The sequence below is a fragment of the Gekko japonicus genome, unplaced genomic scaffold (assembly GCF_001447785.1).
Source record: "Gekko japonicus isolate JY-2015 unplaced genomic scaffold, Gekko_japonicus_V1.1 scaffold243, whole genome shotgun sequence".
NCBI classification, from domain to species: Eukaryota; Metazoa; Chordata; class Lepidosauria; order Squamata; family Gekkonidae; genus Gekko; species Gekko japonicus.
In genome coordinates, this window is record NW_015168053.1 from 1,346,963 (window position 1) to 1,371,079 (window position 24,117).

Genomic DNA, 24,117 nt, shown 5'->3' on the forward strand with positions numbered 1-24,117 from the left:
GAGGAACTTTAATGGGGTACGATGCCATAGAGTCCCCCTTCCAAAGTGGCCGTTTTCTCCAGGTGAGCTGATCTCTATGGTCTGGAGATCCGCTGTAATCCCAGGGGGATCTCCAGGCACCACCTGGAGGCTGGTCTATGGCACGGGATTTAGGCTCCAGTCTCTTTGGAGGCATGGGTTCAAATCCCAACCATACCTGCCTGCTCCCCCTGCTAAGCCACTAGTTCACAATTCTACATACGTGTGTGTTTTAGAGTCCCTTTTTCTCTCCCTAATCCAAGGAAGGTCTGGTCTTTCTGGAACAGTAGAGCAGCTTCTGGGATCCAGAGGCATTCTTAAGTGGACTTAGACCCTGCCAAGCCCATTGACTTCCATGGACTTAAAAAGGTAAAGGTAAAGGTTCCCTTGCTCGAAAGCCAGTCGAATCCGACTCTAGGGTTGCGGTGCTCATCTCTGTTTCAAAGCCGAAGAGCCAGTGCTGTCCGAAGACGTTTCCGTGGTCATGTGGCCGGCATGAATAAACACCAAGGCGCAGGGAACGCTGTTCCCTTCCCACCGAAGTGGTACCTATTTATCTACTTGCAATTTCTTGCTCTCGAACTGAAGGTTGGCAGGAGCTGGAACTAGAGATGGGAGCTCACTCCGTCATGTGGCACACTCGGGTCTCAAACTGCTGGACCTTCCACAGCCTGCAGTTCAGCATCTTAACCACTTGAGCCACCGCAGCTCCTCCATGGACTTGGAAGGGTGTAATTCTGTTTAGGATTCAGTTTGATTCCCAACCAGTGCTTCAAGTGGAGGGTGTGTGTGTGTGTGTGTGGGTGTTTGGAGTATGCTCTTTAGCTTGTGGTCTTATTTCATATCAATTAAAAGGGAGCGGGGTGGGGATGGTGTACTAATTTGGGGTTGCCAGTTCTAGCCTGGAAAATTCCTGGGAATTTCTGGGCAGAGCCTGGGGAGGGCAGAGCTTGGGAAGAGGAGGGCAGCCAGGATGTGATGCCACAGAGTCTACCCTCTGAAATTGCCATTTTTTTTCCAGGGGAACTGATCTCTGTAGTCTGGAGATGGTATGCAATTCTGGGTGATCTCCAGATCTTACCTGGAGGTTGGCAATCAGATGTACATCCCTTTCCAAGCACTGGGTACCTCCACAAGACCCTCGAGTGCTTTTGCTTGCAAACCGTGCAACTTTGGTCCAGGCCAATGTAACACGTTATGTGCTCTGTGTGTGTGTGTGGGGGGGGCTATTAATAATGACCCTTCCTAACACACCCCGTTCAAGTGCATGCATCTGGTTGGCCAAGGCATGTTCAACTAGGGAAAAAAGTATTCTCAGCTCCTAGGCTTGGCAAGTCCCCCCGGGGGGCGGGGAAATCCTCAGGGGGAACCCCACCCCGACGAGCACGTCACCCAGAAGTGACGCCACCACGCCAGGCACGCTGGGGGCGGGGCCACGGTCATCCGAGGAAAAACTCTATGGTTTTCCCTCGGATGGTGTGTGTGTGTGGGGATATTAATAATGACCCATTCAAGTGCATGTATCTGATTGGCCAAGGCATGTTCAACTGGGGGAAAAAAGTGTTCTCAGCGCCTGTTTCTCCTTCTGTGGTGGTTTCTTTCATTGTATAGCTGAAGCAGGAGTTATGGGCAAAAATTTTTTTTTCAGTACTCCCCATGTAACTTTTCTGAATTTGAGCCCTCTGAGGAGTAAAGCAGGCAACCCGCTCCTGTAGATTAAAAAGGAATATGAACAGTACAAATGTAAAACACTGACTCCTGTAGTACTTCATTGCAGAAGTGGTCCTATTGCGTTGATGTGAATGCAGAATAACAGCTTTATCCAACATCCCCAAACTGACTCATTTAATGCATTTTGCAATCTTGTTCTAGGAGCTCCAGGAAGAGGAAGCCACAAATTCTTCTCACAGGAAAGAACCCACAGTATGTGAAATACAGGCCAGGATCACGCTGAGCTTCGTACACATAGAGCTTTGGACTCATCATGTCGCATTTCAAGCCTATCTGCTCGATGCTTCGTGTACTGCTGACCCTCTCGATGTGGTCCCACTGGGGTGCTGATTCTTTTGGGCTCAGCCACTGTATCCTTTCCCCCAACAAACCAGGCCTCGCAATCTGTACTTCCCAGGCTATTTCCAACCTGACTTCTGCCATAGCCCATCTGCCTAACTCCACTCACTGGCTCAGTGCTTCGCACAACAATGTAAACAACGTGGCCTCTAAGGCCTTTTCTCATCTTCCTCACTTGTTGGAACTTCTTCTGGACAACAACCACATATCGAGCATTCAGCCAAACGCCTTTCAAGGTCTGGAGGACCTGGAGTTGCTCGATCTGAGTTGGAACCACTTGGCTTACGTGGGGCCTTCCATGTTGGCTGGTCTGAGGAACCTCCGCCAGCTTCACTTGGGTCACAACGACATAACCTCATTGCATCCCAGGGCCTTTGTGTTCCAGATGGCTCTCCAAGGACTTCACCTGTCCAACAACAATTTCTCAGTTCTCCAGGAGGTGGCAACAGCTGTGAAAGGCTTAGCCAACCTTACATTCCTGAATCTAGATTTCAATCAGATCTCCACCCCATGCATGGGTCCCAGCTGGATTGCTCTGCCTGTCCTGAAGAATCTCAGCTTAAACATCAATGGCATTTCAAAGCTGGACTTGTCCAATTGCTCCTTGCCTAGCTTGCAGCAACTGAACCTGACCCATAATGACATGCTGGAAGTGGAGTCTGAATCCTTCCATGCCACCCCTGCCTTGCTGGAGTTGTCCTTGGACATGAACCCCTTTCCCATCTCCCATCTTATCAATCTGACTCTTCCTAACCTTACCATGCTGCACTTGTCCAGTATGAATCAGTCATTAAACCGCACCCTGGCTGCAGCTTGCACTGTCTTCCGGGGCCTCCCATCTTTGACCTCTTTGGACATCAAGCATTCCAAGATTGCGTCCTCTCACTTGAGCCAGTTGGGTTCCTGCGCTAACTTCACGTGGCTGGATCTGTCTACCACCAACTTCAAGCACTTGCCAGGTGGGGCCTTTGACACCTTTCCAAACCTGGAGTTCCTCTCCTTGGACAAGTGTAAATTGCTGACCATCCATGCTAGTGCCTGGGAAAAGCAGAGGCGGCTACATACCCTGATCCTGAGAAGAAATTCTATCTCCCAGCTGGAAAATGCTGTCTTCAAGCCTTTGGTGAGTTTGAGCTATCTGGATCTGTCCAAGAACCGCTTGACCAATCTTCAGAAGAAATCTTTTTTTGGTATGGCAGCATTGCGGAAGCTCATCCTTCAGGGCTGCCAGATCACAGCTGTGACCCGTGACACTTTCGTTTATGCTCGCAAAATGGAGTACCTGGACTTAAGAGATAACAGCATTAAACTGCTCAAGTATTTTGCCTTTGTGGTCCTCAACCACTTGCAGACCCTCCTGCTGTCAGGGAACAGAATCCTCACCATCCAAAGACATGCCTTTAAGGGACTCAGCTCTCTCAGAAGCCTCTCTCTGGATCATAACTACCTCTACAAGCTGCCTACATCGACTTTTGCCAACCTTAAAAAGCTAGAAACATTGGACCTCAGTTACAACTACCTCTTCACATACAACAAGTATGATTATCCTAGCCCTTTTCAGGGTCTCAATACCCTTCACACACTGAACCTCAGTTCTCAGATGCCTAGACTGCCCATCTGTCCTCCGGACAAACTCTTCCAAGGACTTCAGAATCTCCAGCACCTGTCCTTGGGGGACAATCCCAGTGCCTTGTTCCTTAACCTCTCCTTTGTCAACCTGACTAGCCTAGAATCGCTGGATCTCTCTGCCATCTATCCAGGGAGGGAAGGCTTTTGGAGACCTCGTCCAAACCTCTTCCAAGGTCTGAAGAATCTACATCAACTCCAGATACAAGACAACTCTATCAGGGACTTGCCTGAACAAATCTTTTCCGATTTGGAATCCCTGGAGCAGCTCTCCTTGGGCAAAAATGATATGAGGAACATCAGTAAAAAGCTGCTTGGTGGACTCACCTCGCTGAAGTATCTGGATGCCTCTGGAAACCCCCTAACTTGCACATGTGAGAACGTGTGGTTCCATAACTGGTCTATGTCTGAAAAAAATACTCAGGTGGCCTTACTGGGCTCCTATCATTGCTTCAGCCCTGGCTTGAACGATCGTCTCTTTGTCCAGCAAGACTTGTCCTTCTGCTTTGAGACTTGGGAAATGTATTTCTTTGCTGTGACCACGGCGATCATTCTCTCACTTCTGCTTAGTACTTTGGTAAATGCTAAGTTTGGCTGGACCCTCAGGCATGGTTATTATTTGCTGAAGGGCTGGGGCCATAGACAGTTGCATCAGAAAGGACAGGACTATCAGTACGACGCCTACGTTTCCTGTTGCGGGCAGGACTATGAATGGGTGGTGAAGAACCTTCTGGTAAAGCTGGAAGAGGAGGGGGAGCCTACCTTCCGGCTGTGTTTTGGGCCTAGAGATTTTGCCCCTGGAGAGTATTTCATGAACAATGTTCAGAATGGGGTAAGCCAAAGCCGCAAAACTTTGTGCCTGGTGAGCAAAAGTTACCTGGAAAATGAATGGTGCTCGTTGGAAATCCAGCTCGCTTGTTCTAAGATCTACTACCACGGGCAGGACCCACTGGTTGTGGTCTTTCTCGAGGACATTCCGAACTACAGGTAAGTGGGGATTTCTGTGAGAGGTGAGACTTGAATGTGGGATGGTGGGATTGGAGTTCCATCTTCATTTACTGCCTTGCATAGGATGGGGGAGGTTGACATGACAGGGAATGTTGTAGGAATGCTGGTGGGGGAGGGATCCTGTCAGAACAAGTTCTGCACAACATTGTGTGCTTGTATGTGTGTGGTGAGAGGAAGAGTATGTGGTAAGTACACCAGGGAGTAGAAAATCTCAGTCCTGTTTGCCTTCCCTTCTAGACTGTCTCCATATCATCGCCTGAGGAAACTAATCAAGCAAGAGAGCTACATCAGTTGGCCTGAAAATCCAGAGGCTGAGAATGTGTTCTGGGCCAAACTCCGAGAGGCGCTGGAGGACCCTGGAGAACAAGAAGTACAACTCATTCAGTTCAAAGTGACTGAGTAGTGGATGGCATGGAGGGAAACCACCGGTACTGTGATGGTCCTTGAACATAGCCAATGGCCTAGTGTGGCATGAAGTAAATACAATGTAAATATGATGAGAGCCAGTGTGGCGTAGTGGTTAAGAGTCATGGACTCTAATCTGGAGATTACCCATTCCTCCACATGGCCTGCTGGATGACCTTGGACCAGTCACAGTTCTCTCAGAACTCTCTCAGTCTCACCTACCTCACAAGGTGCCTGTTGTGGGAAGAAGAAGGAAAGGCGATTGTAAGCTGCTTTGAGACTCATTAGGGTAGAGAAAAGTGGGGGTATAAAAACCAACTCTTCTTCTTCTAAAGTACTGTTACTTTTAGCCACCACTGACTTTCCAGTTCTAGATGCTGGGATACTATTCAAATGGTCCATCAGTGGCTATTAGCCGCGAGGTATAGATAGGGGCTCTGGGGCAAGTGATGCTCTGTCTTCTTGGTGCTTGGGGGGGGGTCAACAGTGGGAGGGCTTCTAATGTCCTGGCCCCACTGGTGGACTTCCTGATGGCACCTGGTATTTCTGGCCACTGTGTGACACAGAGTGTTGGACTGGATGGGCCTTTGGCCTGATCCAACATTGGCGTCTCTTATGTTCTTATGTTCTTATGGTGCTCTGTGTACAGACATATCAGACAGTGACTGGTGGACATGTTTATTTTCTACAGTGGCAAAATGCCTCAAAGTGAAAAACCAGGGTATGAAAACTTTGAATCTCGCGAGCTGATTCTTAATACTATGACCACAGAATTCATCAACAAGAACTAAAATGTTATGGTTTATAAAAAATATAAATATAATCCAAAAATGAATGATTTTTTTTAAAAAAAGGTTTGAAATTTTAGTGGTAAAATCTGGGAACTTGATCAACTTAGTGCAAAAAGCGTATTTTTGCCCTGGTTAGTACTTGGGGGGGGGGGAGAAGACCACCAAGGAATTCCACGGTCGCTACACAGAAGCAGGCAATGGCAAACCACCTCTGTTTGTCTCTTGTCTTGAAAACCCACAATAAGACCACTGTGACTTAATGGCACTTTTCCACCACTGCTGATGTAATACATCAGTGCAATGGAATTATGGTTTAGTAGTGGGGCAACACCGATACAAATCTACCACACTGGTGTATCTTTAAAGCGGTCATATCCCTGCCCAGAGACTATAAATTGAAGATAAAGTTGCTTTCTAATTCAAACTGATTTTCAGCATTTCCAGTTAGCAATACTATTTGATCTAATCGTTCTAGATAAGGAACCCTGAATGTGTAAAAATATATAATTTGGCAGGACTGGACAAAGGACACCAAGGTTTAGAATACGTGGGCTGTGAACATTTTGTACCTGGGATCTGTGCTGCTGCTCTGGGACAGTGTTTGTGGTTAATTGACCATCGTCTCTTCTCATTCTCTAACCAAGGCTTCCCTCCTGCACAAGAACCACTAAAAGGGCTGTTTTCTCAAGTGGAAACAGCCTCTAAAGAAACTGTCCTGAACTGCTTGAAAAGGTGTGTGTGTGGGGGAGTAAACATTGACAATGATATCCTGGTCTTTAGATTCAGGTGGGTAGCCTTGTTGGTCTGAAGCAACAGAAAAAAATCCGAGTCCAGTGGCACCTTTAAGACCAACAAAGTTTTATTCAAGGTATAAGCTTGCACACCTGTTCAACAAAGGTATAGTGCATGCACACGGAAACTTATACCTTGAATAAAACGTTGGTCTCAAAGGTGTTCTGGTTCATGAGCTAGATTTTATGGCTTTGCAGTACCAGAGGTCATTTCGGGGGGGAACGCGGGGGGCCCCCGGGGGAGGCTGAGCACCTTCCTGAAAATTTCGGTGGGGGCTGAAGCCCCGCCGCCCCCACGAAGATTACGCCTTACTCACTATTTCTAATCATTAGCCAGTTGTGTGAAATGACGGGTATATCTGCTTATCTATATTCTCACACCCTGCACCTGCCCAACACACACTTCTCTTTTGTTCCAACACACACTTCTCTTCTGTTGTTTTCACCCAGCTCCACGGATTCAAACTCTACCTGTGTACAACCCGCATAATTCTCATCAGGAGAGAAACTCCGTGAATTAGTTCAATGACCCCTGTGCAGTACTTACTATTTCTAATCATTAACCAGTTGTGTGAAATGACGGGTGTATCTGCTTATCTATATTCTCACACCCTGCACCTGCCCAACACACACTTCTCTCTTGTTCCAACACACACTTCTCTTCTGTTGTTTTCACCCAGCTCCACGGATTCAAACTCTACCTGTGTACAACCCGCATAATTCTCATCAGGAGAGAAACTCCGTGAATTAGTTCAAAGTATGTACTTAGCTCCTCTGACTGGTAACTTAATTCCCCTGAGTGGAGTTTTAAGCTTTTCTAGATTCTTATCTGTGCGGGGGGGGGGGCAGTGGCAGGAAGAGGGGCTGTAGGTAGACGAGCTATGGAGTGGGAGGATGGGCCGGGATGAAGGAAGAAGCTTGGCCCTGACATCTTAAGCCCATTAATTTCTTGGTTGCCAGGGGAGACCGATGCTCCTTTCTGCATCACCAGCGGATTTGGCAAATTGGACAGGAAGGAGAGGCAGGAAAAGCACAAATCCCAGGGGCCTGCAATGCCGGGGGCACCTGCTGGCAGGTTGGCCTTGCTGGCAGTCAGGTGCAGAGAGCAGAGAGAAAGAAAGCCTCCACTTGCTGAGGTGGCAGGACAGACTCTTGGGGAAAGACCAGACATGTTTTCTGGCTCTGCTGACTCAATGTGACTTCAGGAGATTGCCCGCCATAATCTCTAACTGGAATATCTTCTACTTTCTCATCAAAGACCTGAGGATCTCCTCCCTAATAGAGATCTTTGAACTGGATTATGGTGGCACAGAAGGGATTCTTGGATTCTTGCTGGTTTCTGTGACAGGGTCTTTGTGATCGATGCCGCATCTACGTCTGCTCTGCAACGGGAACCTTAATCTCTAGACCGGTGGATTCTAAGTGGAATCGCCCCTGTTCTTCAAGGCCATTCTTGGCAGCTTCCTCTCTTCCATCTGTCAGAGACAGCTGTGGAAATGGCCTTGCGGTGGGCGCTGCTCTGCCTCATCTGTTCCCCACTGGTGTTGGCATCTGACTATGGCTTACCTAAATTCATCTGCAGCCCTATGCCGCTGGATATGGAGCACGGTTGCCAGTCAGCCAGTCAGCAGCGACATGGACCAGGGGCAAACAATGGAGCAAATGGGCACTGGGTGGGGACCCTGGAGGAAGCCAAGGAAACAATCTTACACCTGCGGGAGACAGTGGTGCACCAAAAGGAGATGATCCTGGACCAAAGGGAGACGGTGCGAGAGCTGACAGCCAAACTCAGCCGCTGTGAAGCCCATTCGCGGAGACACATTGGAGAACACCATGGCGTTCACCATGAAGTGAACCACAGCCACGGCCATCATGAGGGCGGGCACCAAACCCACCATGAGGGCGGGCACCAAACCCACCACGAGGGCGGGCACCAAACCCACCACGAGGGCGGGCACCAAACCCACCACGAGGGCGGGCACCGAGCCCACCACGAGGGCGGGCACCGACCCCACCATGAGGGTGGACATCCTCATGGTCACAGGGGACATCATGAGGACGGGCATCCGGGGCATCATGAGAACGCTCATCAGGGCCACCATGAGGCTGGACATCAGAGCCACCATGAGGATGCTCACAGGTTGCACCATGAGGATGCCCACCGAGATCTCCACAAAGGCATCCATGCCCGGGAGAATGAGTACCACCATTTTGGACAACGAGAACACCATGAACACCAGTTAGGGCACAATACTCATGATGCCTTTCGTAAGGGGGCCACAGCTGTCAACACCATGGAGGATCCACCCAAGGAGACTACTACTGGGGTGCACCAGATGGAGAGGATGCTGGAATCCCTCAAGGAGAGGCTGGAGCATTTACAGGTACCAAGCCTTGTGAGTCAGTCACCTCCCCTTGAGAAAATATATCCCATATATTTCTCGGTGCATTTATTTATTCTCCTTTTATCCACCTATCTATTCCTTATCCAGTGATTCACCCCCTGTCCAGCCTTACACTATTCCCCATACCCGTCTCCCATCCCTTTCTTCCTCCTTTCCCATCCCTTCTCCATCAATTTACCTTTACAAAAACTCACCTGTTAAGCCAGCTGTCTATCATTCTTGTATTTCTTTACACTTATCACATTTCATGTTTATTCTTCATCTAATTGTCCATCCTTCCCCAAAACTCTTTGTCAATTGAACACCACAAACCATCCCAATCGATGTTATGCATCCTACCATTCACTGTCCTGGGAACAGCATTCCTGTTATCTTACCTATCATACAAAACCCTTATAAACTCTGCTTTTCTAATGTTGCTTCTAACTTGATCTGGAAAACTCAGGCTAGCTCCATCTTATCAGCTCTTGGCAGCTTAGCAGGTCTGGCCCTGGCTAGTACTTAGATGGGAGGTCACCAAAGAAGACCAGGGTTGCTATGCAGAGGTAGGCAATGGGAGGCCACCTCTGAATCTCTTACATTGACAACCTTATGGGGTTGTCATAAATCAGTGGTGACTTGACGGGACTTTCCACCACCCATGTTGTTCCTCCACTAGCTCCCCGTCCCCACCAACCTGCCTTCTCTGGCATCAAGTTTATCTGCTGTCTCTTCACATCTGCACAAAGGCAAATATGCATTCCTCTTATCTCAGAATCCCAGAGTAATGATTTTGATGTCACATCTGCAATTTAATCCTTGGAAAACCCCTCCCATCAGCAGACTACCTGAATGAGAAAAATCACAAAGTTGATAATCCCTAGGGAAAAAAATATCCTGGATCCCATTTCTTCATGACTCCTGTTTCAGGGGGTTGGACTAGATGACCCTGGAAGTCCCTTCCAACTCTATGATTCTGTGATTCATTATGTTGTATGCTAATTTGCTGCTCACCCTCAACCTATACGTATGGACTGGTAACTTCCATTTCATTGTATCTTAAGAAGTGAGTGCGCACACGACAGTTTATACCTGGAATAAAACTTTGTTGGTCTTAACGGTGCCACTGGACTCAAATTTTGGCCTGTTTAGTTAATTCACATGTACCTAAACATAAATGCCCACCCATTTGCTCTTGCATCTCTTTTTCTATCTGTCTAGAGGCAAGTCCATTAACCCTTCTTCATCTCTCTATCAAACACAAGCATGAAATCACAGTTCTAAATCTGTCCTATAAAACTATCAGTTTTTACATTTAGGAAGACTTCTGAACATTTCTGTCCTAAACCTTGTAGTGCGATTCCTCTCACCCTTGTTCCAGTATTTGAGGTAGGGTTGCCAGCCTCCAGGTGGGGCCTGGAGATCTCCCACATTTACAACTGATCCCCATCTGACAGAGATCAGCTCCCCTGGAGAAAATGGCTGCTTTGAAGGGAGGACTCTATGGCATTGTACCATGCTGGGGCCCCTCCCCTCCCCAAACCCCGCCCTCTCCAGGCTCCACCCCCAAAGTCTCCAGGTATTTTCCAATCCAGACCTGGCAACCCTAATTTGAGGTGCTGGGAACTAAAATTGCCTGCTGCCTTCTTTGTGTTTTAAATAGGCAGAGATTGCAACTGATCTAATTTTTAATCTTCTTTCCTCCAGGCTAAACATACACAGCTTTCTTAACCTTTCCTCGTGTGACACACTTTCTAAACCTTTGGGTCATATCTTATTCACTTGCCATTTACTCATTCATCCTGTACTTCTTTCTTCCAACCTTATTTAATATTATTAGATAGATAATAATTCATTCAAAGGTGAGGCTGGTGATATTGAACAGCCATTGTTGCTCATGGGTGAGGCACTCATCTCGCTGCCATTTCTAATAAACACGTTCTGGATTATTATTTTTTCCAGTGTTTTAAAACCTGCAGTATCTGTTAAAGGTGAGGCAAAACAGACCCCAAGGAATGAGTGTAAACACCATGGGCAGGTATGGCCTCTCTCAGACTCACACTACCTTTCACACCTAGGGATGCCAGCCTCCAGGTGGGACCTGGGGATCCCCTGGAATTACACCTTATCTACAGACCACAGAAATCAGTTCTTCTTGAGGCAATGGGTGCTTTGGAGGCTGGACTCTATGTCAGTGTACTCTCCTGAGATCCCTGTCCTCCCCAGGCTCTTATCACCAAATCTCCAGGTGTTTCCCAACCTGAAACTAGTAAACGTACCCTGCCACCCCCAATCGTCCACCCATGGCCAGGGTGGACATGGCAACCCTTCATCTTTAAAAAATGTTGCCTGTCTCCAGTCATATGAGAAGGGGGCAGGTGCTACTGAACTACTACAGAATTCTGACCAAATATTTCACTACATTTGTCCCTGGGATTAGAAGTATATTTCTCTCCTTGAGAAGGAGAGAAGGAAGGCTTTCTTGAAAGGGTCAAGACGGAGGCCGTTCTGTGGGTGATGTTACCTCATGTATTAGGAGGAGTATGGGAATAAGGGTTTTTTTGAGGATTGATTTTTCCTAGGGTCAAAAATTCTCCTGAGTACCTGGTTGTGAGTAGGAATAGATGGGTACAGACCAGTACTACTGGTCACTAATATATTTAATAATCTAAAGGTCAAGAGTTACTGTTGTTTTATTTTATTTACGTAATTTATACTCCACCTTTCTCACTTGGACTCAAGGCGGATTACACAGAGTGATTCAATACAATTGACAGGATGGGATATTCGGGATTAGGGTTGTAGAACTAATCAGAAATCTAAAGATAGAACTGAAGCAAAGCATAAGTCTCAACATGATACATTATTAAACGATACAAAGATTACATCGTAGGATCCTAGTTTCAGTAAGCTAAACACAATAGTATAGGCCACAGTTCCTAACAATTTATCTAAGTAATTCTGTGAATCATTTAGTACAGTGGAACTATTGCCTGTGTAGAAAAGCTCTCATTTATCTCATTTTTCCTTATGGATCCTAAGCACAGACGTCAGACTTCCAGCTTTACCATGGCTGCGATCATACGGACAATTAGACCCGACATAGGTGCAAATGCCGGGTGGATTTAAAGGGCGCAATCAGACAACAGCATCTGGGAAGCGCCCCGCAGCCATAGGCAACCCGTTCTGCTCCGCCGCAGAAGCAGAGTTAAAAGACAGTGGGGAAAATCCGGTAGTTAATGGGTTGCAATGGCCACAGACGGACTTTCCCATGTCTGACCGCTCCAGAGCGCTCTCGTGGCATCGGGATGGTCTGATCAGGCCATCCGGACTCCATGCCGTTGCCCCCCCCTCCCCGCAGTATGCACAACATCGCAAACTCCATAGGGAGGCCTTGGTGCGGAGGTGTGCTTCATCGATCCCTTGGGTAAGCGCATGGGGGGGGGGGAAATGCCACAACCCCAACCTCTGACTCACCCGCAGTTGCGTCTGATCACGCAGTGACAGACTGCGCCCACAGCTTCAAAGGGAGGTGTGATCGGGCAACTGGGGTCAAATTTCTCCGGAGGAAATAGCCTCGCTTCCCCCACCCCCCGTTTTTTCCTGGTGTATGTGAGGCAACCAGTGTTCCCTCTAAGCTGAGTTAGTGTGAGCTCACAGTTTTTTAGCCTCCGACTCACACATTTTTGTCTTAGCTCAGGAAGGAGGGCTCCAGAGCAAACTAATCCGTGCAGTAGCCAAATCGCCCGCTCACAACTTTCATGCCGGTAGCTCACAAAGTAGAATTTTTGCTCACAAGACTCCAAAAGCTTAGAGGGAACATTGAACCCATCCCTATCTTTGTGAGAAGGAGAGAAGGATGGATGAGTTTGTTAAAAAAAAAATTGACTTACAAATCCAATTCTGGCTTCGGAAATTCCTGAAGACTTGGGGGAGTACCTAGAGAACTCAGCAGAGGTGTGATGATGCCATAGAGCAGTGATGGCAAACCTTTTAGAGACCGAGTGACCAAACTGCGACCCAAAACCCACTTATTTATCGCAAAGTGCCAACACGGCAATTTAACCTGAATACTGAGGCTGTACTTTAGAAAAAACAACTCATTCGTTAACTTAAGATGTTCCAAACAAAGTTAACTTAAGATGTTCCAAACAAAGTAAGGAAAGCAATCCCAAATGCTTTCATTTACTTAAAATTATTTGGCAGAGAATTCGACACTTTAATGATGGTCTGGGCCTGGCTGGGGCGATGGCACGCGTGCCCAGAGAGGGCTCTGAGTGCCACCTCTGGCACCCGTGCCATAGGTTCGCCACCACTGCCATAGAGTGTGCCTTCCAAAGCTGCCATTTCCTTCATGAGAACGGATCTATATTGTGTGGAGATCAGTTGCAGTTTTGGGAGAGTTCCAGGCCACAGCTGGAAGTTGGCAACGCTAGGCACAACCCTCTTGTGATGATCTGAAGCTACTTAAGGTGGCAGAGCATTGTAGGCTCTGTTGATAAAACCAAAAAGTGGAACTTACATTGGCACTGTTTCTGTCACTGTCATATATACTTAAGCTTTTCACCATAAGTTATCCTACCAGCTATGGCCTGTCCCTCTCTCCTCCACCCCTTTGTAACCCTCCCCCATTCTTCTGTTAAGTCCCCTTAAGAGACCATCCCCCTTTCAGCCCCCCCCTGTCATGTTTGCACCCAGTGTCCCAGGTACCTACGCCCATTCTTCTGCCTAGGACCACTTAAGCTTTTGGGAAGGCTCACCGGCTTTGGCTGGGATGGCCCAGACAGACCAGCCTAATCTTGTCAGATCTCGGCCACGGTTAGTACTTGGATGCAGGGCTTTTTTTGTAGAAAAAGCACAGCAGGAACTCATTAGCATAATAGGCCACACCCAACAGCAGGAACTCATTAGCATATTAGGCCACACCCCTGACAGCACAGCTCATTGGCATATTAGGCCGCATTCCCATGTTACCAGAAGTGTGGTCATCCAGCCACACCCACCTTTTGCTTCTTATTCTGTTTACCGTGTTTGTTGTCAAAACCCAGGGCTTTTTTGTAGCAGGAACTCCTTTGCATGTTAGGCCACACAGCCCTAATGTAGCCAGGCCTATCATGCTAATGAGTTCCTGCTGGGCGGGGCCAACTTGGAAGCCAGCAGGAACTCCGTTCCTGCCCAAAAATATCCCTGCTTGGATGGGAGACCAACAGGGAACACTTTGCAGAGGCAGGCACAGAAGCCGGCTGCAGCTCGACGGCACTTTCAGGAGACTGGCCACTCAGCTATGGAGAAACTGAGGCACTGAATCAAGGTTCCCGGGTTGTCTGGTAGGGGTACGGGCAGGGTTGCCAACTCTGGCTTGGGAAATACCTGGAGATTTAGGAGGTTGTGCCTGAGGAGGGTGGAGTTTGGGGAGGGGAGGGACTTCAATGGGGTATAATGCCATAGAGTCCACCTTCCAAAGCGGCCATTTTCTCCAGGGGAACTGATCTCTGTTGCCTGGAGATCAGCTGCAATCCAAGGAGATCTCCAGCCACCACCTGGAGGTTGGCAACCCTCTGTATGGGATTTCATTTACTAACAGGACTGACCCAAGATGTTTTCTCGTCCCAAGTATAAGCCTATAGCCAAAGTTTTATGTTAGGGGTGCTCGAAGTATTGTAGGGCCTCTCAGGGTATTCTAAGAGAAGAGGGAGAATCAGTGCAGACCAGCTAGAACCTGAATACAGGTTGCTTCATATGTTTAATGTTTTTTAATTGTAGGATCTATTCATCTACATCTTCCTTCTTTCCTTCCTCTAAGGCGCTTAGGGTGGTGTACATATTTCTCCTCCTCCAGTTTAACCTCAGAACAACTCTCTGAAGCGGGTCTGAGAGAGATGACTGGACCAGGGTCACCCAGTTATGGTTGCCAACCTCCGAGTGGGGGTTGGAGAGCGACCAGAATTATAACTGATCTCCAGACCACAGAGGTCAGTGGCGGCTTCAGAGAGTGGACTCTATGGCATACCTTGTTCTAGGGCATCCCTGCTGAGGTCTTCCCCAAACGCCACCCTCCCGGTGCTCCGCTCCTAATTTACCAGTCCTAAGTGAGCTTTGTAGCTGAGTGGGTATATGAATAACCAGGGCTCCTTTTGTAGAAAAAGCCCAGCAGGAACTCATTAGCATAACAGGCCACACCCAACAGCAGAAACTCATTAGCACAGTAGGTCACACCCTGACAGCACAGCACATTAGCATATTAGGCCACACCCCCATGTCACCAGAAGTGTGGTCATCCAGCCAAACCTACCTTTTGCTTCTTATTCTGTTTACCTTGTTTGTTGTCAAAACCCAGGGATTTTTTTGTAGGAGGAACCCTTTGCATGTTAGACCACACACCCATAATGTAGCCAATCCTAATGAGTTTCTGCTGTTGGGTGTGGCCTATTATGCTAATGAGTTCCTGCTGGGCGTGGCCAACTTGGGAGCCAGCCGGAACTCCGTTCCTGTGCGTTCCTGCCCAAAAATAGTCCTGTGAATAACATGTAATTTGATTATGTACAATTTAAACATAATTGCCCAGCACTTGACAACTATTCTATATGCTCTGCCAGTCTCTATTTACATGGGACAGGCCTTATTTTCTGGTAATTGTCCCTAGTAAATCTCTGCCATGGTTTTTACCTTTTTGGGATACCTCATTAAAAGTTTGGGGTGCAAGTTGCTCTCCTAGGGTCTGGACACATTAAAACTTGCAGTGGAGAACAGATACTATCAACTGTGCTGTGTGCAGCCTACCATTTCACATCCTTCAGTGACTGAAATAAATATTTTGAACGATTGATGACATATTTGTACTTTACTGTAAAGAACCATTATATTCCAGTTTTTACATGAGTGAAATATGGGTAATTGCAGAGAAAACGGATACATATGTGGTAGGAAAGGTGTTAGGGTTGCCAAGTCAGAAACTTCCTACAGCGGGAAACTCCCGGTCGGCGTCTGGAGCGCGCGAAGCGCACACGCGCCGCATCCACGTCACCCGGAAGTGATGCGGGTACGCCAGGCACGCTGGGGTGGGGCCAGGACCATCCGAGGGAAAACCATAGAGTTTTCCCTCGGATGACCGTGGCCACGCCCCACTTCCGGGTGACGTGCACATGGGGTGGAATTCCCCCCAGGGCCAGATCCCCTGGCGGCGGGGAACGGGCCTCTGGTGCGGGGTTTTGCCCGCCCCCCGGGGGGACTTGGCAAGCCTAAATGGTGTAGAGCCTTCAGACCATGGAAGGCAGTAACAGATCCATAAAGAGATTAGAGATGTCTTTCTTTTGGTTGTTAATGAAAGCTGAAAATTCAGGGAAGGGACCTGGAATTTCCGAGAGGGGGAGTGGGCTTGACACACCTAGACCCCATTGCAGCTACAGCCTTGCCTTTGTCTTGTAGAGATGGCAACTCTTGAGTTGGGAGATTCCTGGAAATTTGGGGGTGGAGCCTGGGGAAGGTGGAGTTTGGGGAGGAGAGCGGCATCAGTGGAGTATCATGCCATGGAGTCCACCCTCCAAAGCAGCCATTTTCTCTAAGGGAACTGATCTCTGTAGTCTGAAGATTAGTTGCAATTCTGGGAGTTTTCCAGGCCCCACCTGGAGGCTTGGCAACCCTATGGTTGCACCAGGCTTTCTGACAGATGTGTCCCAGGAAGCTCTGTAACATTTCAAGGGATCCTGGGGTGGTTGCACCTCTTGAATTCCCTGTGGCATTCATGGTGCCCCTAAAAATACTGATTGTATTGTTGAGTCAGCCTGGTGAAGTCGACAGAGAGATGAAGAATCGGGGTGGAATCTTGAGTACTGAGGGAACAAGACTGGTGGCAGCATTGAGTAGGGTTGGGAATTTTTGGAAACTTGGGGGTGCAGCCTGGGGAGGGATTTCACTGGGGTATAACGCCACAGAGGTCACATTCCGAAGCAGCCATTTTCTCCAGAGGAACTGTTGTCTAGAGATTTCACACCCTGCAGCAGTTGAGGTAAACATTTTGAACTATTGATGACATATTGGCAGGATACTTACATGTTTCTATAATCTCTGTAAACTAGAGAGCAGTTGTAATTCTGGGAGATATCCAGAATGGAGGCTGGCAACTCTCGGAACGAATGAGTTTTACCTGAGTGAGCTATGAAACCATGAGATTTTAAAGGTGTTGTTATATCATGGGGAATTGTGAATCTGGTGATGTTCTCTTATACTGTTGGTTGGGTTGCCAGTTCCAGGTTGGAAAATACCTGGAGATTTGGGGGCGGAGCCTGAGGAGGGTGGGGTTTGGGGAGGGGAGGGACTTCAGTGGGGTATCATGTCCCCTTCCAAAGCAGCCATTTTGTCCAGGGGAACTGATCTCTATTGCCTGGAGATCAGTTGTAATCCCAGGAGATCACCAGCCACCATCTGGAGGTATGAGGCACTTATTTTAATATGGTCCCTCTAGGGAAGTGCTTTAGCTTCACTTTGGACTTTGGCTGTGGCTTGTTATGGCCTAGCAGGGACCAGACCAGGCCCTGCTTTTGTTCCAATACAGTTTTATTTATTTATTTTTCACATTTGTATCCCGCCCTTCCCAGTGGGCTCAGGGCGGCTAACAAGGGCAGGGTATTAACTTTCAACAGGGGTCGTTTCATAGAAAAAGAGCTAGGGGAACTCATTAGCATAACTCATCAGCATATGCCACACCCCCTGACATCAGGGGCCCGGCGGTGGACCTGCAAGGCCAGCGGGAGTGCGAGGAAGCCCCGCCAAGGCCCTCCCTGGCCCCAGGCAGGCAGGGGTGGGGAGAGGCGGGGAGGAAGCAACTTACCCTCCCTCTTCTCCTGCCTCCTCCTGGCTGAATGAGGGCCGGAAGCAGGGGGCGGGGATTCGTCATGTGCCCCACCCCCCTGCACCTCACCCGGGGGCACTGCATTCCCCCGCGATCCCCCCCGAAATGACCTCTGACTTTCAAGTTCAGGTTCCATTGTGCTACACTTCAGTATCCCATACTTTGACACAGGTGGTGCAAATAATAAAAGAAAAAGGTAGTCTAAAGCAAAAGATAGCTGGACTCCCAGTACAAGATGTACACTGGTTTAATTTAGCACTGGCAAGTGAAACCAATGAAACTTCCAGAATGAAGTAGGCCTCTCGCTAGTCACAAGACTGCAAGGTAATCTTCCATCTTGCTTAACATGGAGTAACAAGTGACAAGATGGCACTATATTCCATAAACGCAGTGTATTTAACACAAGTATAAAATGGAGTTTTGAACAGTTTTGAACTGTTTTGGGTACTGGGTGTTGTGGTGTTACTACCGGAGTAAAGATGGAGGGCCCAGGTATTCAGACATCCAAATTCTGTTTTGATTCCGTTGTTCCCCCCAACACCTGAGTTCCTCAGTTTTCTTTTTCTGTGTGCTCGATTTTTTTTTTTTTTATAGAATAGAGCTGCCGACATCAGTGTGGGTGGGAGTAGAGATTACAAGAGCACCTGAGGTGTTAACTTAAGTGGGGTGGCTAAAAATACATGGTGTATCCTTTCCCCTGGCTTTCCCCCATCTTAAGGTGTAATAAAGAATTATGCATCCAGGCTAACAGCAAATTGGAGATGAGGGGTCAGTACAGAAATCAGATCAGGAGGTGGCGAGAAGGTAGAATGGGGTGAAAATTGGCTAAATGGAAGTGGCCAGAGTGAGGTGGTTTTAACCAATGGGCAACAGGGGTAGCTGCCCCAGCCCCCACACTGGGGGGCAGTGTGGCAGTGGCTCATCGTGCCAGTCATGCCCACCCCATCTGAGAGACTCAGGCTGTCGACTTCTGCGAGCTGCAGAGGCTTCTGCCTGCCTCCTATGTTGGCCAAGGGGCAAGAACAACAGGGGGGCCCTATTCTGGGGCCTGTATTTTTAGCCCAGGACCCCAGAACCACTAGGAGCACCCCTGAAAGGAGGGTTTGGAAGGCGAGAGTCCCAGGCACAAGGCCCAACAAGGGGTAAAGGACAGAAGCATTTAAATCACTGCTGACATAAGCATTGGTCCTGCCCTCTGCAGCACAATCGGAACAGTTCTCTTTTCTCCGCCTCCCTACGTGATGCTCTCCAGAAAAAGATAAGCATGTTGGAACATCAGATCCACGCGAAGTCGAACTCTTCCGACCACCATGAACGTGGTGGGTCAACGGCAGCAGGACTAAGACAAGGACACGTCTCCCATGGGAGTGATGCTGAGAAAGGTGAGTGTCCGCACTGGAAGTTGACAGGGCTGTCATGAGGGAACTTGGTCATGGGCTGATGAGGTGCAGGCTGAGGAATGGATGGAAGGAGGCAAAATTAAGAGTAGGTAGATGTAGACACAGAGCCCAGAATAGCCTGATCTTGGAAGCTAAGCAGGGTTCGCCCTGGCTAATAACTGGATGGAAGACCACCAAGGAATACCAGGGATGTGGCGGGGAGGCAGGCAGGCCATGGCAAACCACCTATAAGTGTCTCTTGCCCAGAAAACCCTATGGGGTTGCCTTAAGTCAACTGTGACTTGGCAGGGGGAAAATGTAGACAGAAGGATTTAAATTATGAGCAGGTGGTCCCACATTATGGTTGGAAAGCATGTAGGACAGGAGCTTTACTGAAGCTAAGGAGGTCTGGCTCTAGTGTACCCTGACAGGGAAAAGGGCACAATGCACATAAATAAATGTCATTAAAACAAATGAGTGGATGGGTGGGTACATGTGTAGATACATAGGTAGGTGGAGAGGTTAGGGAGACCATTCCATGAGACGGCTGAAGAGAAGGTAACTGCATCAGTGAGTGCTTAAGTTTGGTGTAGTGGTTAAGTGTGCGGACTCTGATCTGGGAGAACCGGGTTTGATTCCCCACTCCTCCACTTGCACCTGCTGATGTGACCTTGGGTCAGTCACAAGCTCTGGCACAGCTGTCCTTGAAAAAGGGCCGTTTGTGTCAGAGTTCTCTCAGCCCCACCCACCTCACAGGGTGTCTGTTGTGGGGAGGGGAAGGGAAAGGAGTTTGTAAGTCGTTCTGAGACTCCAAGTGAAGGGCGGGGTATAAATCCAATCTCCTCCTCCTCCTCCTCCTCCTCCTCCTCCTCCTCCTCTTCTTCTTCTTCTTCTTCTTCTTCCTCTTCTTCTGTATGTATTACGAGAAGAGATGGACAGAAGCACAGAGGGAAAGAATGCTGGGTCAGTGGATTACTGGAGAGCTAGGTCACTGCAGAGAGAGAAATGAGAAACACTGGGGTGGATGGCGGGAAGCTGAGCTGATTGGATAAACAGTAGTGTGAATCTAGATGCATGGAGATAGGTAGTTGGATGGCAGAGTCTGTGGAGGGGGATAGATGAATTGCAGGCAGTTGTCTACATGGGATGGATGAATGGGACCTGTGCTTTGAGGGGGTGTCTCTTTGTTGGCAGTTCAGTACCACCTTATCCCTTCCATCCCTCAGGGCACAAAGTGGAGAAACGCTCTGAAGACTTCCGTGTGGGTTTTCCTCTTCGCACCAATTATATGTATGCCAAGGTGAAGCGCACCCTCCATCACGAGATCTTTGCCTTCTCCATCTGTCTCTGGCTCAAATCCAGCTCAGCACCAGGGATGGGCACCCCGTTCTCGTATTCTGTGCCGGGCCAGGCCAACGAAGTGGTGCTCATTGAGTGGGGCAATAATCCTATGGAACTGCTCATCAATGACAAGGTACTTGAGGCTGGCATTGGGGTAGGGTTAGAGATAATCCAGAAATGTCTCGACCTGAGTAATGGGGAGACATTAGACATACATAAATAATGACCTCCATGTTCATATTTCTGCACCTTGGGTGACAGTTTTGATTTATAACTAGAAGGTGAGTTTCTAATCCTTATGGGCACTTGGGTGAAATCTGAAGTGGGACAGAACTTGCCCTATTCAGTCCATGATTTTTTTACTTTGGTTCTGGGAAATAGCAAAATCAGTCAAGAGGGATGTGGGCTCAAGAGACCATGACCAAGGATGCTGTGTAAGAGATCTTTCTCCATAGATCTTTGAAGTTCTACACTAAAAATATTATTGGACAAACATTCTGCCTCACACTCAATTATGGTTTTGGATTACATTTTTCAGTTTAGGGGGAAAAGTTGACTAGAGGAAACATAATAAACAGGGTAGATACAGGGGGACTTCTTTTTCTCTCCCTCATAATATTAGAACTTGGGTTCATCTGGTGAAGTTGATGGGCAGATTTGGGATCGACAAAAGGAAGTACTTCTTCACTAAGTGAATGATTAAAGTGTGGGATTGACAGCTAGTGGATGTATTGATGGTCACAAGTGAAGGTGGCTTTAAAAGAGGTGATTCATATGGATGGTTCCATCAAGGGTCCCTAGCCATGGTGATTAAAGGGAACCACCACACACAGAGGCAGCAAACCTCCGCATACCAGTCCTGTTGGGCAACATCAGAGGAAGGCCTGGGCCTCTGTACCTAGCACGATCTCTTCTGTCAGTGGCTCTTCATGGTTCCAGGTTGTTCCATTTGCTACCTGAACAACCAGAGGAAAAGGCACATGGTCTCCAGCAGGTGGCCAAGATCATGCTGTGATGGAGAGAACCCTCAGTGTAGGTGCCGGAGCACAAGAGATGTGTGGCAGAGAACTGCCCAGAACTAGCACAAACTAGATTGAGGAGGTGCAGAACCAGCAAAAGCTGGAGCTCAGCTGATGGCTTACATAAGAAGATGATAACTCCATGCCTTCCTGTATCTGCAGTTGGGTCCTCCTGCATCCTGCAAAGATCTACAGAGTGGCACTGTCTTCCTGCATGAGACTGGTGTGTGGGCTGCCTTGCACTTCCATCCACAAAAGGAGAACATGGCATGCTTCATCTCGTTTGGGGCAAGGGCTGTGGCTCAGTGGAAGAGCCTCTGCTTTGCATGCAGAAGGTCCCAGGTTCTATCTCCAGCATCTCTAGTCGAAAGGATAAGTGATGTGAAAGACCTCTGAGGTCCTGGAGAACCACTGCTAGCCTGAGTAGACAATACTGACATTGACGGTCCGATGTCCTGATTCATGTGTATGTTCATGTGCATTTGTAAGGGGCTTCTGGGTTCTTGTTCCACTGGCACTTGTATGGGAGCCTGCTGTGATAGAGAAAGCAGGGGATCTTCCTGGGGTACAGGGAGCCTCAGGAATAGCGGGGACCATCCTGGGCTGGTCAGGTCTTGAGGTGCCTCCCCCTTCTTCCAAGGAGTCTTCCTCTCAAACTGAGGCTGGGCCAGGACAGGCCCTTATGGTAGTAGAGGTCTTTCTCAGCACCTGCTATCAGGGAACTTCAACTGGAGACATCAAGGAGAGCCTGGGACCTTCTCTGTGCAAAGCTTGTGGTTGTGCCACCTTCCCCATGGCACTGTCTTTCAGATTCAGCATGTTGATCCTTGCTGCTTCCTTTGCAGGCTGCCACGTTGCCACTGTCCATTAATGATGCCAAGTGGCACCACATCTGTGTAACCTGGTCAACCCGGGATGGCATTTGGGAAACCTACCAAGATGGGGTCCGGAGAGGGAGTGGAGAGAATCTGGCTCCGTGGCATCCTGTGAAGGCTGGAGGTGTTTTCGTACTCGGCCAGGAGCAGGTAGATACCCCTCCCATACTGAGAGCCAGTTTGGTATAGTGGTTAGGAGCACGGACTCTAATTTGGGAGAATCGGGTTTGATTCCCCACTCCTCCATGTGCAGCAGCTGGTGTGACCTTGGGTCAGTTACAAGTTATTTCAGAGCTACTCTCTCATGAGCAGTTCTTGAAAGAGGTCTCTCAGCCCCACCTACCTCACAGAGTGCGTGTTGTGGGAAGGGGAAGGGAAAGGAGATTGTAAGCCATTCTGAGACTCCTTTGGGTAGTGAAGGGTGGGGTATAAATCCAATCTCCTCCTCCTCCTGCAGAAGGCCAGGAGGTAGGGTTACCAACCCCCACGTAGAGCCTGGAGTTATCCTGGAATTACAACTGATCTCCAGACTACTGAGATCAGTTCTCCTGGAGGAAATGGCCACTTAGGTTGGTGGACTCTATGGTACACCATAGAGTCTAGAAGAAACTGAAGTCCTAGAGGGACATCACATCCCTGCTGAGCTCCCTCCCCTCCCTAAATTCCTCCACCCCTAAATCTCCAGGAATTTTCCAACCCAGAGTTGACAACCCTACCATGAACTGCTTTTCTAAGTTCACCCTCTTTCTCTTTCCTTCGTCCCCAGGACACTCTTGGGGGTCGCTTTGATGCCACTCAAGCTTTTATTGGGGAGATCTCAGATTTCAACATGTGGGGCCACATCTTGACGGCAGGCGAGGTTTACAAGATGGCGACTTGCACTAGCGACATTGGCGGCGATCTAATCAATTGGGCCGAAGCCTCGGTGGAGCTTCACGGAGGAGTGGTCAAGCTACCTTTCAATGCCTGCCATTGATAAGCCACAACAGAACAGAGACTGCTGGGTTGCTTGGGAAGAGAGAGAGAAATTTAGTGGTTTAAGACTAAGGGTGGGGCTGGGAACCTCAGGATTTTGGGGGTGGGGGGTGGGGAGCCATCTGATGGTTTAAAAAAGAGGGGGAAAAGGGAACGAAAATTCTTGGGTTTCTTGGGGAAAGAAATAGAGCTGGTTTCAATCCACTAATCCACCTGGGTTCTTGAGGAGGAGCGCAGACTAGAACCACGTCTTGCAGCAAAGGCTTAGCATGTAGGAACGTCTGGATTTACAAGGGGGCCTGCTCAAAAGAACCCATTTTCTTAAAAATTAAAGTAAGGAAACCTTTGGTGTCAGTTCTATGGAGTTGTTTTATGGGGCTGAGAGATTCCTGCGACAGGGAAGATCCTCAGACGTTGTTTAGGGCTGCTGCATTTTGGCATTTAGGCGCATTTCTTTTAATATAAGTGGTAATTGGAAACTATGTTCCTCACAGTGGGGAAGTATACATACACCAGGTGGGACCATTTAGGCCTTGACTTGAGATAATTGTTTCACTGGGGAGATGATGATGGAAAGAATGGGATCA

General features: G+C 48.4%; 2 protein-coding genes across 2 annotated transcripts; both read left to right on the forward strand.

The window, feature by feature from the left end:
• Positions 1-1,942: 1,942 nt before the first annotated feature.
• Positions 1,943-5,125, forward strand: LOC107113131 (toll-like receptor 13). The gene is made up of 2 exons (XM_015414396.1): positions 1,943-4,701; positions 4,960-5,125. The coding sequence occupies exons 1-2, from the start codon at positions 2,003-2,005 to the stop codon at positions 5,123-5,125; spliced, it is 2,865 nt and encodes a 954-aa protein (XP_015269882.1). The 5' UTR covers positions 1,943-2,002.
• Positions 5,126-6,679: 1,554 nt separating this feature from the next.
• Positions 6,680-23,531, forward strand: LOC107113132 (neuronal pentraxin-1-like). The gene is made up of 7 exons (XM_015414397.1): positions 6,680-6,704; positions 8,192-8,711; positions 8,829-9,093; positions 19,143-19,323; positions 20,547-20,794; positions 22,526-22,705; positions 23,322-23,531. Exons 1-7 carry the CDS (start codon positions 6,680-6,682, stop codon positions 23,529-23,531), a joined length of 1,629 nt encoding a protein of 542 aa, XP_015269883.1.
• The last annotated feature ends 586 nt before the right edge of the window (positions 23,532-24,117 follow it).

What these genes read in the sequence shown, in the direction of transcription:
- LOC107113131 (XM_015414396.1), top strand. Translation starts at nt 2,003, where the DNA reads ATGTCGCATTTCAAGCCTATCTGCTCGATGCTTCGTGTACTGCTGACC. An exon ending in GAGGACATTCCGAACTACAG is followed by an intron (nt 4,702 to 4,959) that starts GTAAGTGGGGAT and finishes CTTCCCTTCTAG; the next exon opens with ACTGTCTCCATATCATCGCC.
- LOC107113132 (XM_015414397.1), top strand. Translation starts at nt 6,680, where the DNA reads ATGATATCCTGGTCTTTAGATTCAG. An exon ending in CGAGCCCACCACGAGGGCGG is followed by an intron (nt 8,712 to 8,828) that starts GCACCGACCCCA and finishes TGGACATCAGAG; the next exon opens with CCACCATGAGGATGCTCACA. An exon ending in TGGGAGTGATGCTGAGAAAG is followed by an intron (nt 19,324 to 20,546) that starts GTGAGTGTCCGC and finishes TCCATCCCTCAG; the next exon opens with GGCACAAAGTGGAGAAACGC.